Source organism: Planococcus citri, chromosome 4, assembly GCF_950023065.1.
Source record: "Planococcus citri chromosome 4, ihPlaCitr1.1, whole genome shotgun sequence".
Taxonomy (NCBI): Eukaryota; Metazoa; Arthropoda; class Insecta; order Hemiptera; family Pseudococcidae; genus Planococcus; species Planococcus citri.
The window spans coordinates 44,518,901-44,534,856 of NC_088680.1; the positions used below are offsets into that span (position 1 = coordinate 44,518,901).

A 15,956-nucleotide genomic window follows, 5' to 3' on the forward strand; every position below is an offset into this window, starting at 1 on the left:
GGTACCTTATTTGGTAACGTTTTTCGAAAAATGTATTTTCCAAACATTTGTTGAAAACTCTAGAATGACTGAAAAAAACTTTGAATCGCTTCTAATCAATTTTGACGGAGGAGAGGAGTAATTAAAAATAAGGTATTCACCAGAGGTCGTCAACTTTCTTGCTCAGTTGGGTAAAATTCCAATTTTTTTTCACATTTTGATTTTCAAAAATTTATCAAAAATTTGGGAAATAGACTTTTAGAACCCGAAATATATACTTCGTGGAGTTTTTACCTACTTGTTTTTTCAATCAAGGTCTGATTGCACCATGAATTTTCTACTAGTTCGATTTCTCCTTCATCATCAGTAAAATCGCATTTTGAAATTTGTAAAATGATATTCTCCCCCTGAGTCCTCCCTTCCCTCGTTAGGCATTTTATCGACTTCTGCATGATATAATTTTTCAATACACATGATAACTGAATATTAATTAATAAAATTTGCTGAATTCTAATAAGTTTCTTTTTTTTCCCAACAGGAAGTCAAAAGGCAATTGAAACAATTTCCTAATGAAACTGCTCAGTATAATATATTTTCCTTTTCCACTGCTACACTTAACGATATTCTAAGTCATTTTTCAAAAATAGATTTTAAAAAAATTTTCATTGGTTACCTCGTTATGGTAAGTTGATTTCGAATACCTCTTTCTTACCTACCTAATGCTGATTTTACATCGATTAATGATTTTTATTTTATTTTTCAGTTAATTTTCGTAGCGTTTTCATTACTGAAATGGAATCATCCTGTATTATCACAAACAGCAGTAGGAATCGCTGGTGTATTATTAGTAACCATTACGAATGCAGCTGCGTTAGGATTCTGTGCTTTGTGTGGTATTGCATTTAATGCTTCAACTACCCAAGTAAGTTTTAGACATTTTGACTCGTAAGGAATTGACATTTCTCCGAACATTATTAACGGGTGATTTTTTATTTTCACAGATTGTACCATATCTTGGATTAGGTTTTGGTGTTGTAGATGTGTTCCTTTTAACGAGCGTTTATGCCGAACAATTGCCTTCGAAAGATGATAATGCAGAAGTAAGTTTGTTGATCAAAAAAGTGTGTTAATTTTCCGAGTAGAATTTTTTCTAATCGAGATGACCTTTTTGATTGTACAGAAACAGACCGGAGCTGTATTGAGAAAAGGCGGTCTGAGCGTTTTACTTACTTCGATTAGCAATTGCGGCGCGTTTTTTGCAGCGGCACTTATTCCTGTTCCGGCTTTGCGAGTATTTTCAATGCAAGCTGGGATTCTAGTTTTTTTCAATCTAGTCACTACTTTATCAGTATTTCCAGCCATTATTAGTATTGATTTAAAAAGGAGGAGGTAAGAGTTTTGAGAAATATTTTGTCTATTAACTATAGTACAGTTTTGCTATGCGATGATGATAACTAATGGAACGAAAACTATTTGGTTTACAGCTCCAAAAGAGCAGATATTCTATGTTGTTGCAAGCTTGATGACGATAGCTGGCCATATGTGAAGAGTGTTTCGCCACCTGTGCCAAGAAGATCTAGTAACAAGTCGAGGGAAAAGCAAGCGATTACACGTGCTTTGCCTCCGGATGGCCAACAGACCATTACGGTTTTAGCATCTTCGAATTCATTAGTACGTTTTCCATATGGTGTTTTAGAGTAAAATCGAAACTGAACACGAAATATTAATTGAGTTATTTTTTTTTACAGGATGAAAATAATGAAAGTCCTCCCTTATCACAAAGTTTACTGTCGACCAATAATAACGACACGGAATCCAATGGTGGAGATTTCTTAGATAAAAGTGAATATTGGTCATGGGATAATTTACTTGAAAGATACGCTAAATTTTTGTGTAAAAAATCAGTCAAAGTTTTCACCGTGGTGGCATTCTTGTTGGTAATACTAATAAGCGTGTGGTACGTGAGCAAAGTAGTAGATGGATTGGAGTTGAGTGATATTGTTCCTCAAAGTACCAACGAACACGGGTTCCTGGCTGCTCAAGAGAAATATTTCGGATTTTACGATATGTACGTGATTACTCAGGGAGATTTCGAGTATCCGACTAATCAGAAGTTGTTATACGAGTACCATGACGCTTTTACCAGAGTTCCTAATATTATCAAAAATGATAACGGAGGGTTGCCTCAGTTTTGGCTGAGTTTGTTCAGAGATTGGCTGCTAGGTGAGTTGATATCATGCCAGCAAAATATTCGAATTTCATTAAGAAAATAATTTTTATTAATTTTTCACGTTTTATTGATGTTTTATTTATAATATCTTTTTCTTCTCTGTTTTTGTATAGGCATTCAGAAAGCATTCGATCGCGACTGGGCAAACGGTTCTATAAACCAAGAAGGCTGGCTCAATAACGCCACCGACGAAGGTGTCCTAGGCTACAAACTTCTTGTACAAACCGGCGACCTCGAGAACCCGATCGACAAATCACTGATGACGCAATCGCGTCTCGTTAACCATCAAGGAATCATCAGCCCAGACCCATTTTACAATTACCTATCTGCCTGGGTCTGCCACGACGCCTTAGCCTACAGCGCATCTCAAGCTAATCTGAAACCAGAACCGAAATCCTGGTGTAATGTGCCCAACGACTACGACCTCAAAATACCCAAATCATCGCCGCTAACCTATACGCAGATTCCATTCTATCTGCAAGGATTAGGAAATACATTCCATATAACTAAGCTAATATCACAAGTTCGAGACTTGTGTCAGAAATTCGAAGCCAAAGGATTACCTAGTTTCCCATCTGGCATTCCGTTCCTATTTTGGGAACAGTATCAAGATCTAAGATGGTACCTCGGCATCGCCATATTGTGCTCGTTGAGCATCGTATTTTGCACCGTGTTCTTGCTATTGTTCAACGTTTGGGCTGCAGCGGTGGTTGTATTTGGAGGAGCTGCTATGGTGCTACAGTTACTAGGATCGTTTGGTATTCTTGGCATCAAGTTGAGCGCTGTACCGGCTGTTTTGTTGATTGTGGCTGTTGGTGTCAATGTGCATTTCATCATTCATACAACTTTTGTAAGTATTTGGTGCTTGAAGTACACTCAATTTTAATTAGAGATATGATTGGACGTTGGGTGATTTTCATTTTTATGTATTTTCAGGGATTTATTACCGCTATCGGAAATCGTGAAAGAAGACTGCAATTAGCTATTAAACATATGTTTCCTGTTATATTACATGTTGCTTTTACCATTTTGTTGGCTGTTAGTATGCTGGCGTTCAATGATTTCGACTTTATCGTTAGGTGAGTACAAAAGTTTGGTTTTAGATACCTAATTTTGAAAATTGAAAAAAAAATCATCAAGATAACAATTTGTAAATTAATTTATTTTACAGGTATTTCTTCTACGTGTTACTGATATTAATCGGAATAGGATTCTTAAACGGATTATTATTCTTTCCGATGGTTTTACTGCTGATGGGACCTCCTGCTGAAGTATGTATTTTCATTCCCTAATATCTGCTGATGCAAAATTTCATCTTGTCAAACAACTGTACTAATTTATGGATCATTTTTTCGCAGGTGAAACCTAAAACGTTTCCAGATAGGATTTGTACTCCTATTCCTACTCCGAAAGATGAACAACGAAAGATCAGAACTTCGTGTAGGCAGGCTCCAGCACCTTCACGTCGTCAAAGAGATGATTATTCTCTAAGTCTGACCACAATATCAGAAGAACCAGGTTCGTGGCATTCGACCAATCACGAAATAGTGGTTGAGCCAGAGCTCGTTGTCGAAGCTACGTCGTACGTACAACCTGCTCCTCCTGCACCTCCACCAAACGTAAGTAACGTTCATCTTACAGAATTTCATACTCCATCAGTGCCTTATTTCCAATCTTTACTAATCAGAATATTTTTTTCAAATTTCAGGGGTCGCCATCAGGTAACAATAGTGGTAATGAAAATGAAAGTTCCTGTAATTCTTCGCCAGCCAGTGTACATAGAGCTACTCCGTCCTCAACTACCTCATCAACCCCGTCCAGTCATGTTACCACTAAAGTAACGGCCACCGCTAAATTTAAAGTAGAAATACATACCCCTATTCATAGGTCATTCAATCATAATCATAGGCATAGTAGACGAAGAGATTCGACTAGTTCTACGTCTACCACATCTACTGAATGTTCGTCCAGACATTCGTAGGTTTATCCCTTCCCCTCCCCAATTTTTTTTTCATGTGTGCACTTTGTTGTTCGTTACCAGTTAGACAATTTTTTATGATTATTTATTTTAATATTTTGTGTAGTATTTGATTATATCCCGCCGTTTTTTTTACGTGTATGTTCGTTTTATTTATTTTTTTATATTTTTGTTTGTATAAATGACTTGTGTTCTGTATATACGAATGATTTTTTTTATATATTTTGTTGTAAATTACGCCAATACGTATGTGAATATGTACATGTGTAGAAATTATATAAAAATTGGTTCCATAATAACTTATTGAATGGTGCATTTATTTTTTATACGTATTTATATACTTTTTTTTCAATTTTTTTTCTACAAGAACTTAATGGTAAACTAATTTTGTATTAAGGATAAATTTTATACGAGTTTTTTTTTAATTATTATTTTTATACATATTTTCATCGTGTGTAATTCCCAGTGTATACGTTTTTGTTTTGTTGTCGCTAAAAAAATCTTTCAAGCCAAAAAATACGTAATTAATGTCATTTTATTTTAGTTACAAAATAAACGTTTTATAATGAATGATGGGTTTTCATTCAGCGTTAAGATAACATTTTTGAGCTTCGATGTTTTTTTTCCTACAGCTGACGGAGGTCGTATAGCTATTTCTAAATTTACTTTATGTAGGATGTCATTTCGAAACAAGAGAGTGTTGTGCTGGAATTATGTTGAAAACGAAGTATCGTATACCGAAGCATTTGAATTCTATCATATTCATTTATTATTTTGGAAAATTATTTGGCTTATTACCGATTCAGTACAAACCATCGAGGCAAAGGAGCCGATTTTATAATGGTAAGTGAACAAGTATCAATCAGAACTTAAGGTTGAAGAGGTAACTGAGCAGTTTCAATTTAGATTTACAAGATAGCTTACAAAATATAGTCCGTCTCCATATGTACGAGTATAAATTGTTACAAGGAAACCTTCACAACTCTTCAATTTATTCTGATCGAGTTGAAGTTTGGCTCGCTGAAAAAGCATAGGTCTATTATTACCCAGACCTCAGCACCAAATTTTCAGCTGCCAAAGCTGATTTTTCGATTTTTGGCGAATTTTCGAAAATGGCAAAAATAGCCCATGTTGCATATCAATTTCTTACAAAAAGAGCAAATCTGAATTAAAAAATCTGAAACTTATAATTTATATTTTAAAGTTGAGCCCTCGAATCGATTTTCACCATTTTCCAGCCAATCGCTGGAGCCTCCAGCAAAAGTTTATTTTTCTCCAGCATAATTTCGAATCGCTCCAGAAGACGTTGTAATCAACTTTGGCTGCTGAAAATTTAATCCTATCATAAATTTGGTTGGTGAATCACCAATTCCGAGAAAATGAGTTAGAAAATGTATTTCTGTACAATTTGAAAAATCTCAAATTTGAAAAAAAATTCAAAATTATAAATTTTTGCATCGATTAATTCAAAACTTTATCTAACCCCTCAAGTCGACCTCCCAAATCGATATCCACCATTTTCGGAGCGATCCGGAGCCTCCAGCAAAATTCAACTTTTCTCCAGCAATTTCAAATTGCTCCAGGAGGCGTTTTAATCAACTTTGGCAGCTGAAAGCTTGATCCTATTATAAGGTCGACATTCCGAATCAATTAGGGACGGTGAATCACAAACCCGACCGAGTTGACAAGTTGAAAAGTATAGGTAGGTATTTTCACGTGATGGAAAATCTCAAATTTTTGCTGGCCTAATAATAAAAAATGTTTCAGATGCAGGTAAATTCCAAGGAAGCAAATTAGGCATATTGCTTTCCTTTACTCAATTCATAATCGAATCATGGACATTCTACGTCGTTACAAAATACCTATTGGAATCAGCGATGATGCGAACGGAGGCATTATGCTCCCAAGGCAACTACTGCAGCGCATTCGGCCTCCTTCTATCTCACACAGTAATAGCTCTTTTGGTAATCCTATTAGTCCCATTGAGATATAAATCAACTATAGTTTGTTTTAATCAAGCTAATCAAATACTTTTCAATCGACGCATTAAACAAAACCTATCAGTAACTTATTATTCATTGCTACCGTTTACTTTTTCAATCATAGTAAAAATAATAATCTCGAATATCGGATTCTATATCAAAGAACCCGAGCTGTATTACCCTTATAATTTAGCCTACTTCGGACCAATAATTATCATAAATGTGGTTGGCGTTCTTTGCTGTATTTGCGAACAAGAATACGACGAGATAAACCAAGAAATAAAACAATTATGCAGTAAAGACGTTAACAAAAAATACAAAACCGAAAAGCTCAAGTTACTCATGGATGACCATTGGTTCGCTACAAATTTCTTGGATAATATTTCGAAATGTTTTGCTGTCGATTTGTTTTTAATTATGATCGATATTTACGTACAATTGGTGTTATTTTTATACGTCACTTTATGGAGTATGTTCGCTCAGAAAGTATTTTCAGGACATATATGGCCCCACGCAGCTGGATTATTGGAAGTTATGATTATACTGGTGAAATTGGTGTACTTGTGTTATCGTTGCGACAGAGCGGTTGCTAAAGTAAGTTGAAAGAAATCATACAATATGCTTAATGCTATCGAAATTTATATTGGGAAATTTTAACAAATGTGTAACAATCAAAATTATATATTGCATCGGTCTAATAAATAACAAAATGCATCGTACAATATCACGATTTGTATAAATACCTACCTACAAAACTAAAAATTTTTTTCAGGGTAATTTCACACTATTTCATCTTCGTCATCTGAGTACAGTCACTACGTACGATTTCGATATACAACCTGTCGTGAGTATAGCCAATCAAATCCTGGTAATGAATACATAGTAAAAAATAATAAAAATGACAAAAATAAAAAATTATCATCGGCTAAAGCAATTAATTAACGTCATCGTTTACTTTGATACTGAGATAAAAATAAACACTAAGTTTAAACAGTTATAATTTCAACGATGAAGAGCTCTTTAGACACAAGGGTCAATGAAATTATCGTATGTACCGCAGATAAAAATCTTTACGCTGAAATTGAACAGCAGAGACATAATGATCACAGCTTACGGATTTTTCACCATTAATTTAGCTTTACTGGTCAGGGTACGTTTATCTGTATTCACAGGTAAAAAATAGGCTCGACTGTACCTAAGATTAATTTGATTTTCAGATAATTGGCGCCGTTTTAACGTATTTTTTGGTACTAATACAATTCCAAGTAGATGGCGAAACATCTATGGCGACCACATCACCTCCGACAAAAAACTGCCCTTCGTGGCCATGCTTAAAACCTTCGAAATAGGTATAAGAATCGATTACGGAAATCATTTTTTAGTAATACTTTTCAAAACTCCCTGAGATCAATGTAAAAACGTTGGTGTAAAAAATAAATAATTTACTCCGTGGACATGTAAAAATTAATACAAATCTGTATAATTAAATCTTAATTTACTTATTATACATTTAATACTTCTTACATTTTAGAGAAATACATCGTTGAAAGATTTTTTTTTAGTTATGATGATAAGCTTGGCGGTGGTAAAAGTGTCGTGAATTGTTACGCTCGATTAGATAAAAACAGATTTTAAAATTTTGATTTTTTTTCACCTTAAGGAAACACGTTGATTATTAAGAAAACAAATTTTCTAAAGGAAGCATAGATGTATGAAAATACTGATCCATTAAGATACGATCGAAGCAACAAAGATATCTAATAAGTGAACTCAGGCCAGACACGAACATATTCACACAAAAACACATAAGTAATTTAGTCAATAAAAAATCAATAACGATTAGTTAGACGAGTGACACATCGTTCTTGTAAGCTGATTAAGCGTAATTGTATCGATTTCTAAGTACGCGAGATAATCAATCAGAGAAGGCAAGAAGCGTTTCACGAGGATCTGCGAGAAAAAAACAACAAAATGAAATTCCCAATAATGATGAATTTGAGATACGAACTACACAAAACTTACTTATTTTTCGACGAAAGAATATTCTTGTATTTTTCATAAATGAAATCTCTTAATTGGGTATATGCTTTTTCCAAATCATCGTTAACTATCACCAAATTGAAATTCGATTCGTCACTGGCTGTAGATGATAACATATTACGTGATTAATTCAAATACGAAACTCAATCAGTAGTAATTAGATAAGCATACCATATTCTAGTTCAGATTCGGCTACTTTAAGCCGTCGTCGTATATTTTCTTCAGAATCCGTTTTCCGATCCCTCAATCTTTTTTCTAAAATTTGCAACGAAGGTGGTTTAATGAAAACGAACAACGGATCTAGACCAGCTTTGGACTTTAACTGCCTTACTCCTTCGGTATCGATGTCTAAAACACAAATTTTATTCTCACTCCATACTTTTTCGACAGCCGCTTTACTGCAAACAGAGATCGCCGGTTAATTCAAATCTACAGCGTAATTTTGCACCTTAAACATATATCAATTACCTGGTTCCACATAAATGATTCGTGTAAGCAGCCGATTCTAGGAACTCTTCGTTTTCGATCATTTTTTCTATTTTTTCCCTGGTGCAAAAATGATAATGCACACCGTCAACTTCACCGGCTCGAGGAGCTCGCGATTGATGAGAAACCGAGAAGCCAAATTTATCCGGAAACTCGGAGAATAATTTTTGAAGCATAGTTGACTTGCCGGAACCGGAAGGACCGCTAATGACGAGCAACTTTGGTTTAGCCGGAGCGTGTATCATGGTATGAATTCCTGCAAAAACGTGAAATTAGAATTTTTTTTCGAAACAAGACGCGATAATGAGTATTACAATGCAGCGACAAAGCTAGTGAGTAAGCTAGTGCATCTAGGAAAGAAATGTAGCTTTACCCTTTAAAATACAAAATCCAAGGAACATTTCTGAAAAATAAATTATGATTAGTAGCAATAAATGTACACGATAAATGTACTACTTTTAATGGAAACAGAAATGGAGCAGTAAGAGATAAAATTTTAAACATTTTTCTTTCAATTTATCGAGTAATTTATAGCTTGATAGATCTCACATTATACCGAGATTTTATACTAATGTGTGATAAGAAGTGTATAGTCCCATAAGTGAAATAATTACACCGATTATTAATGTAATAGTGAATACCAGTGCCCGTGAAAAAATTAGTTTGATGAATGATAGCGAAGTGGCAAGTAGTCTAAGCACGCTTTCAGAACCACGCAAAAATTGGTTATTCCCACAAAGAAATCATCACGTTGATTAAAATAACCTTACCTTTAAAATATGCTAACAAAAAGGTCCAAAAAAAGATTTCACAAGTTGAGAAGCCGGCGACTTGACAAAGATTTCTGTCACTCTCTGAAAACGAGAGTGCAATGAATGACTATTACCGATTTAAAATCACGAATCAATGCAATTTAATTCAATTGAAAATGAAATTGCGTCGGTTGAAAATGATATGAAGGGACAGGTGTGTGGGCAGGTAAGTAAACAATAACATAGTGTTGCCAAGGTAGTTGCAAACGGTAAATTTGAACTAAATGTAGGCTAAATGATTTTATTTGAGGAAAAGTCGTTTATTTTTGAATTTAAAATAATGAGATAATTGGTAAGAGATTCATATTTGCTCAGGAAATGTTTTAAAATCCATCAATTGATGTGATTTTCAGCAAATCTTTCAGCGATCATTACCACAATGAGCATGGCATAATAGAACAAAAAATGCAAATTCGAGTCATTGATAAATTCATTCAATCTTCATATTCACTACTTCACGTAAAATGGACATTCTCAAACTATAAATTCTTCGAAAATTGCAATATTTCGTAAAATTCAACCTTTCCGCAGAGAAATTTTCATTTCTTCAAATTGAAATTTTGGAATGTTTACCTTTTTTCTTATCACTTCTTATCATTGGCACACTAGCGCCCCTAAGGCTTTTGACGTATTGCGGGTTGCATATCGGTTTGCCTGAACTTTATCGGTTTGGTGGGCATTCTTATCAGTGAGTATCAAAATTTCATATTTTGAGCAATTTTCACAAGGTGTTTTTGAAATGTATAGCTTTTATTTAGTTTTTTCTTCAATTTTAAACACTGTTAAATCCTGTAATGGAAAAAGATCCTCTCTTCGTCGAGTTTTAAAGAAGTTGACAAAACGTCTTTGAACCTCGACAAAGAGCGGATCTTTTTCCATCACAGGATTCAACAGTGTTTAAAATTGAAGAAAAAACTAAATAAAAACTATAAATTTCAAAAACACCTTGTGAAAATTGCTCAAAATATGAAATTTTGATACTCACTGATAAGCATGCCCACCAAACCGATAAAGTTCAGGCAAACCGATATGCAACCCGCAATACGTCAAAAGCCTTCTACTTTTGTTTTACTTTCATGACAAGACTTTTTTGATTAGTAATGAAAATATTTTAATAATTATCTTTTGTTTGAAATCTTTAAATTATTAATTATAGGGATTAATTATCGAACTAATTTCGCATCGAATTGTCTATGTAGAAGTTCGCTCATCATTGTAATCAGTCCAAGAGTATTTTCGGTTCTTTTCATCATTACTGTATCGATAGCCTGAAATCAAAATTTCGTAGAATTTTTCCACGTTTGTACAAATTTGCGCAAATTTTGCGACTTTTACTCTTAAATTCACTCAGAAATTGGTTTCTTGAATGACCTAATCATGTACAGCTTTGAAGGGCAATATCGTCGTTTCCCTCAGCAGAATCTGTCTGGTGCTAGTGTACAGCAAAAGAAAGATGAACTTTTGCATAAAGTTCACGAAGAGCGCATGAAAAGAGAGGTGAGTCAGATACTCCGCTTGTTTTACTTTTGTTTCCTCATTTACTTACTTGATTTCGAACACCAAACCGAATGCATGTTTGTTTCTTCTTAGGAAAACCGTAGACGATTGCAATGTGCTATTCGTATTCAAGCATCTATCAGAAGTTTCTTAGCGAGACAGAAATTCAAAGAAGAACAAAGACAAGAATACGATGTTCTTTTGAAAAAAGTTCAAAATTTACGAACCAATACACCGGACGAGAATGAATCATTATCTATACTAACTTCCAAATTAATATTCTTCTATCATCCAAGCAAGGATATTAAACGATTGGTAGTAATCATCGTCGCTTAATTTCGTACATCGTGAAGAATATTTTGTATTAATAATTTTGTTTTTACAGACATTTCTATCTCAAAAAATGCTATTGAAGCAAGATCTTATCGTTACATCCAGTTACAATAAAATTAATCATTGGAATTACAAGCTGAAGAAATTATTATACTTCCATTTGAAATTATTGGTCCCTGGAAAGGATTCTTTTGCGACTCCGTTACGAATGATCGAAGTATTTACCACTGATTCAGTGTATATGAAATATCTAAAATGTGATAATGTTTCTGAATATTTAACCGACGTAAGTAAATGAACTTATTCCCAATATAAAGAATTGTGTGATTCATTTTCATTTGGGAATTTCGTACTCATATACTGTTGTTTTGCAGATATATTTTTATTTGTTGCGAAACGGATATTATCAACATTTTAGAGATATTGTTGATAAATGCATGCCACCTATGGTGGAACCTAAATACGAACCACCAACACCATTTGCTAGTTCAATATTGGATTTTATTCAAAGGCCATTGCAACTTGTTCAGAAAAATGTGAACTCTTCTTATAAGTAAGACGGTCATCAATTCAGATCTAATTTATTGAAATGAAAGTATTAATTCGTTTTGTTTAATTTTTGCAGCTCTTTAGCTCTGGAATCTTTATTGCATAATTTTCTTAATCGAGAATTCTCGGATGCTGTGAGATATTTTGTCATACCGTGTTTATCCAAGTTCAAAAATTTCCCTTTTTCGCAACTGATTCATGCTCTTTTGAATGTCTCATCGACGCAACACGATTACCATTACAGTAGTTGGTTGTTGTTTACTTTGATCTCTCTGGAAGATGAAAATTACCGTATGTATTGATCGATCGATAATTTCAATTTGTTTGAAAATATGTTTAATTGAAACGATCATTTACAGTGGAAAATTGCGACGAGAAACAATTCAGTAATTATTTAGAATTACTGTCTCATTTAAGTCAAAATTTCTCCAAACTTGGGACTGCAGAAATGTATAGTAATAGACAAAACGAAGATTATGATAGTGATAGTGAAGATGAAGTTGAACAAGAGTCGATGATTTCGAGCACTGAAATTGAAGTAAGCGGAAACTTTATTACTTGAATGAATTTTTATATTATTTAATATTTGATTGTAAAATGAAATTCAAAAATTTCAGATATTGGAAGAAGCTGCCGTTTATTTGAACAGATACAGTAAAGTACAAGCCATTATTGCGAAAGCATCGAAGTATCAAAATTCAAGTTACGAGAACTCTATTGTAGAATCGTTGGCAAAAATATCTTATCATTTATTATCAGCGAAAAAGTCAGCCTTACACGAATACCAGTGAGCATCTTGGCCCAAAGATTTTTGTATCGATTCGCAGAATCGAATGCTGTCAACAATTATTTGCTCTTATTTCAGGATGCTGAGTTCACTAGCGTTGACATCTCAATTCTTGCGCAAATTATGGCAAATTATTACCACAAAAGAACAACAAACCATATTTGGAAACCCTGCCTCGTATATTAACATCATCTCTCAAGGAGTGGAGCTATCGCCCAACGAATGTCAGCATATATTACCACTTTTTACCACTTTCTGTTCATTGCTGATGCTGCTAATTGCCACATTACATGATCACGAATTCTACAGTGACGAACCTAGTAAGAAGACGATATACTTTTTGAATTACTATTTTGAAAAATGAACAAATGTAAACGATGTGTTTGTATTATTTTAGATACGGGAAAAACATCCATTATGCCGTTCACATTGCAAGAAATATCTCAAGTTAGCTTCATGGTAAAGGAAATGTGCGTTGGTTTGGTGGAATTAGCGTACCCTGATTGTAGACCGGATTTGAAATTAAACGCTCGTCACGATATTAAACCGAAATTTTCCAAAGATAGTGCTATTCTAAATACTTGGACGCGGTTGTTCAAAGTAAGCTATCGGAAATTACTGTAAAATACTGAAATACTCGTATGTCTGTTCAAATTAGAAGAATTTCACGATTTTTCTTATCATTTTATTCAGGTGGCTGTAGCATTATTGAGACAATTACATTCGCGAGATCTAAGACGACAATTCTGTGCTGAAGGCATGTGGATCTCGACTCGTATTTCGATGTTGAAATTCGATAAACCATTAGACTTGAGAAGTGTTGCACGTCGACATAATCTGAGACCTTTTCGAGGACTTCCATGTTATACGCGTGAAGATCTAGGTTCGTTTCACCTCACCATAAAATTCGGAAAATTCTGACGATCACGTTATTAATCATTCGAGATTTTGCTTATTTTCAGAGGAAGGTCCGCCTTTATCAACGAGAGAATTACGAACGATGACTGTCATTAAAGAAATGCCATTTTTGTTACCGTTCCAAGAAAGAGTAGTGGTGTTTCAAAATCACGTGTTGAAAGATAAACTTGAACATCAAGGAGAGGCTCCGTACGCATTTAGAGGTCGAAGTATCGACGTCAGCGTTAGACGAAATTATTTATACGAAGATGCTTTCGATAAACTGTCTCCCGCTAATGGTACGTCAATCGTATTCAAAACAAAGGATTTTTCTCAAACGTGAATTTTAATTTAATTTCTGCCCCCATAGAACCTGACTTACGTTATGTCATGAGAGTTCTGCTGAGAAACGCTGTAGGACTCGATGAAGCAGGAGTCGACGGCGGTGGATTATTTCGAGAATTTTTATCAGAATTGTTGAAAACTGCGTTTGATCCGAATCGAGGATTTTTCCGGCTCACCAACGATAATCAGTTGTATCCTAATCCTCACGTAGCTCTTTTACATCCTGATTTTGTCAAACATTATTATTTCATCGGAAGAATGCTGGGAAAGGTGATTACTTATTTTCATATCTTACGAGTTTTCAGCCAGAACGAAGGTTTGCTAATTGAGATTCTGTTTTTGCAGGCTATGTATGAAAATCTGCTAGTCGAATTACCTTTAGCCGATTTCTTCTTGTCTAAGCTAGTCAATCGTCATTCGGATGTCGGTATACATCATTTGGCTTCGTTAGATGTGGTCATGTATAAAAATCTGTTGTTTTTGAAGAATTACGAAGGAGATGTGTCCGATTTAGGATTAGATTTTACCGTTGTTACCGATGAACTTGGCGAAACAAAGGTTAGTATAGTAAAATCGCTGAAAAAGTATTATTTTCAATGATTAAATAACATCTTCATTTTGCAGATCATCGAACTGAAACCAAACGGAGGCAATATTCCCGTAACGAATGAAAATAAAATCGAGTATATTCATTTGGTGGCTGATTATAAACTTAATAAACAAATCGGAGCTCAAAATACCGCCTTTAAAAACGTTAGTAACATTTCTAAATAGATTTCGCGTGCTCGATGATTCATTATACTTTAATCTCGAAATTATTTTATCGCAGGGTTTGGCCGATGTTATTCAACCTCAATGGTTACATATGTTTAGTAACAAAGAATTACAAATATTAATTTCCGGTGCTGAAATACCAGTCGATATTAGCGATTTGAAAAGAAATACGAAATATTCTGGTAATTATAGATTCGGAAAAACGAATCAGTCGAGTGAAACTAGTGATATTGAAGTATTTCAAATTTTTTTCGCAGGTGGATATAACGAAAATCATCCTACCATTAAAATATTTTGGCAAGTTGTGGAAGATTTCGATGATAATCAACGCAGACTGTTGCTGAAATTTGTCACTAGTTGTTCTAGGCAGCCATTATTTGGATTCAAGGTTCGTTATTTCAATCCATTTATTCGTCCTATAATCCGAATATATATTTTATAATCGTATTCTATGAATTAATTCAACGATTACAGGAACTAGATCCTCCATTTTGTATACAAAAAGCTGGTTCGGCTGATCGATTACCTACTTCGAGTACTTGTATGAATTTATTAAAAATGCCCGAATTCAGCGACTACAACGTTTTAAGAGATAGAATTCTTTATGCTGTGCAATCCGGTGCTGGATTTGAATTAAGTTAATTTTTCGGTTAATTGGTTGAACTGGAATCTGGAATGTATCACTTTCGAATCATTAATCATTATAAATGCCCGTTTTAAAGGAGATGATCCATGTATTGGGTAACATTTAGATGATTTTCCTCGTGAAAATAGCAAATGGCGGTGAAATGCGTTGTTTTATTTGAATATGTCCAATTTTATTCCCTGTGCGTGTCTTTTTATTGTGTTATGTGTAAACTTTAAATATTGAAATTTTTTTTTGTTACGTAGTAAAATGATTTTGAATATTTTGTATTTCATAATATGTATATTTGTAAATAATGCATGCCATTTTCTTTTCGTTTTTTTGTAAATAATTCGAACGAACGAGGTGTATTTATATTTAATTCTGCGCGTTCATTTTATAATATAGGTATTCTGATATTTTGAATTTGTGTATAAAAAAATCAACTCGAGAAGCTGAATATTTTTTTCGGTGTTTTACTTAAATTGAGAGTTCTTTTTAAAAAATGAAAGTATTTTATAACGGAGCGATATTATGGGCGAATCTTGATACCGTTCGTATAAGTAATTAAACTTGTATCGAAGAATCGAATAAACCTAATTTTTATCAGGTGTTTGACTTCGTTTGTTTACTTTTAGCAGA

At 34.0% G+C, this 15,956-nt stretch overlaps 4 protein-coding genes across 7 annotated transcripts in view; 3 read left to right on the forward strand and 1 right to left on the reverse strand.

The window, feature by feature from the left end:
• The window catches only part of LOC135842574 (protein patched-like), a 41,144-nt gene extending 36,387 nt beyond the window's left edge, over positions 1 to 4,757 (forward strand). For both annotated transcript variants that reach the window (XM_065360095.1, XM_065360094.1), the window contains exons 10-20: positions 518 to 661; positions 743 to 901; positions 981 to 1,079; positions 1,160 to 1,368; positions 1,464 to 1,650; positions 1,728 to 2,202; positions 2,323 to 3,059; positions 3,146 to 3,288; positions 3,381 to 3,480; positions 3,568 to 3,828; positions 3,918 to 4,757. In XM_065360095.1, the coding sequence (XP_065216167.1) occupies positions 518 to 661; positions 743 to 901; positions 981 to 1,079; positions 1,160 to 1,368; positions 1,464 to 1,650; positions 1,728 to 2,202; positions 2,323 to 3,059; positions 3,146 to 3,288; positions 3,381 to 3,480; positions 3,568 to 3,828; positions 3,918 to 4,190 (2,787 nt within the window). In that variant the 3' untranslated portion in view covers positions 4,191 to 4,757. The remainder of the gene's footprint in view (positions 1 to 517; positions 662 to 742; positions 902 to 980; positions 1,080 to 1,159; positions 1,369 to 1,463; positions 1,651 to 1,727; positions 2,203 to 2,322; positions 3,060 to 3,145; positions 3,289 to 3,380; positions 3,481 to 3,567; positions 3,829 to 3,917) is intronic.
• Positions 4,758 to 6,058: 1,301 nt separating this feature from the next.
• LOC135842231 (uncharacterized) lies at positions 6,059 to 7,875 on the forward strand. Its single transcript, XM_065359583.1, has 3 exons — positions 6,059 to 6,763; positions 6,942 to 7,013; positions 7,230 to 7,875. Exons 1-3 carry the CDS (start codon positions 6,065 to 6,067, stop codon positions 7,350 to 7,352), a joined length of 894 nt encoding a protein of 297 aa, XP_065215655.1. The 5' UTR covers positions 6,059 to 6,064; the 3' UTR covers positions 7,353 to 7,875.
• LOC135842230 (uncharacterized) lies at positions 6,792 to 9,687 on the reverse strand. 3 transcript variants are annotated; one of them, XM_065359580.1, is made up of 6 exons: positions 9,466 to 9,687; positions 9,069 to 9,098; positions 8,678 to 8,951; positions 8,381 to 8,607; positions 8,192 to 8,309; positions 6,792 to 7,034 (listed from the first exon to the last, which is right to left on the reverse strand). In XM_065359580.1, exons 2-6 carry the CDS (start codon positions 9,094 to 9,096, stop codon positions 7,028 to 7,030), a joined length of 654 nt encoding a protein of 217 aa, XP_065215652.1. In that variant the 5' UTR covers positions 9,097 to 9,098; positions 9,466 to 9,687; the 3' UTR covers positions 6,792 to 7,027. The 3 variants fall into 3 exon arrangements, with proteins under 3 accessions (XP_065215652.1, XP_065215651.1, XP_065215654.1); XM_065359579.1 differs by lacking the exon at positions 6,792 to 7,034 and adding an exon at positions 7,595 to 8,119 and having other exon boundaries at positions 9,466 to 9,681; XM_065359582.1 differs by lacking the exons at positions 6,792 to 7,034; positions 9,069 to 9,098 and adding an exon at positions 7,595 to 8,119 and having other exon boundaries at positions 9,466 to 9,677.
• Positions 9,688 to 10,291: 604 nt separating this feature from the next.
• Positions 10,292 to 15,925, forward strand: LOC135842229 (ubiquitin-protein ligase E3C). Its single transcript, XM_065359578.1, has 17 exons — positions 10,292 to 11,004; positions 11,098 to 11,319; positions 11,390 to 11,623; positions 11,712 to 11,890; positions 11,963 to 12,177; positions 12,246 to 12,424; positions 12,504 to 12,673; positions 12,752 to 12,993; positions 13,071 to 13,273; positions 13,367 to 13,556; positions 13,636 to 13,869; positions 13,941 to 14,185; positions 14,261 to 14,473; positions 14,540 to 14,668; positions 14,745 to 14,871; positions 14,947 to 15,077; positions 15,164 to 15,925. The coding sequence occupies exons 1-17, from the start codon at positions 10,885 to 10,887 to the stop codon at positions 15,329 to 15,331; spliced, it is 3,201 nt and encodes a 1,066-aa protein (XP_065215650.1). The 5' UTR covers positions 10,292 to 10,884; the 3' UTR covers positions 15,332 to 15,925.
• Positions 15,926 to 15,956: the final 31 nt, after the last annotated feature.

Bases quoted from the DNA above. Each gene is read 5' to 3' on its own strand.
- LOC135842231 (XM_065359583.1), top strand. From the start codon at position 6,065: ATGATGCGAACGGAGGCATTATGCTCCCAAGGCAACTACTGCAGCGCA. The intron at 6,764-6,941 runs GTAAGTTGAAAG...AATTTTTTTCAG, and splicing joins GCGACAGAGCGGTTGCTAAA to GGTAATTTCACACTATTTCA. The intron at 7,014-7,229 runs GTGAGTATAGCC...TATGTACCGCAG, and splicing joins ATTTCGATATACAACCTGTC to ATAAAAATCTTTACGCTGAA.
- LOC135842230 (XM_065359579.1), bottom strand. From the start codon at position 9,096: ATGTTCCTTGGATTTTGTATTTTAAAGG. The intron at 8,952-9,068 runs GTAAAGCTACAT...ACGTTTTTGCAG, and splicing joins TGGATTTTGTATTTTAAAGG to GAATTCATACCATGATACAC. The intron at 8,608-8,677 runs GTAATTGATATA...CTCTGTTTGCAG, and splicing joins AATCATTTATGTGGAACCAG to TAAAGCGGCTGTCGAAAAAG.
- LOC135842229 (XM_065359578.1), top strand. From the start codon at position 10,885: ATGTACAGCTTTGAAGGGCAATATCGTCGTTTCCCTCAGCAGAATCTG. The intron at 11,624-11,711 runs GTAAGTAAATGA...GTTGTTTTGCAG, and splicing joins TTTCTGAATATTTAACCGAC to ATATATTTTTATTTGTTGCG. The intron at 14,186-14,260 runs GTGATTACTTAT...CTGTTTTTGCAG, and splicing joins TCGGAAGAATGCTGGGAAAG to GCTATGTATGAAAATCTGCT.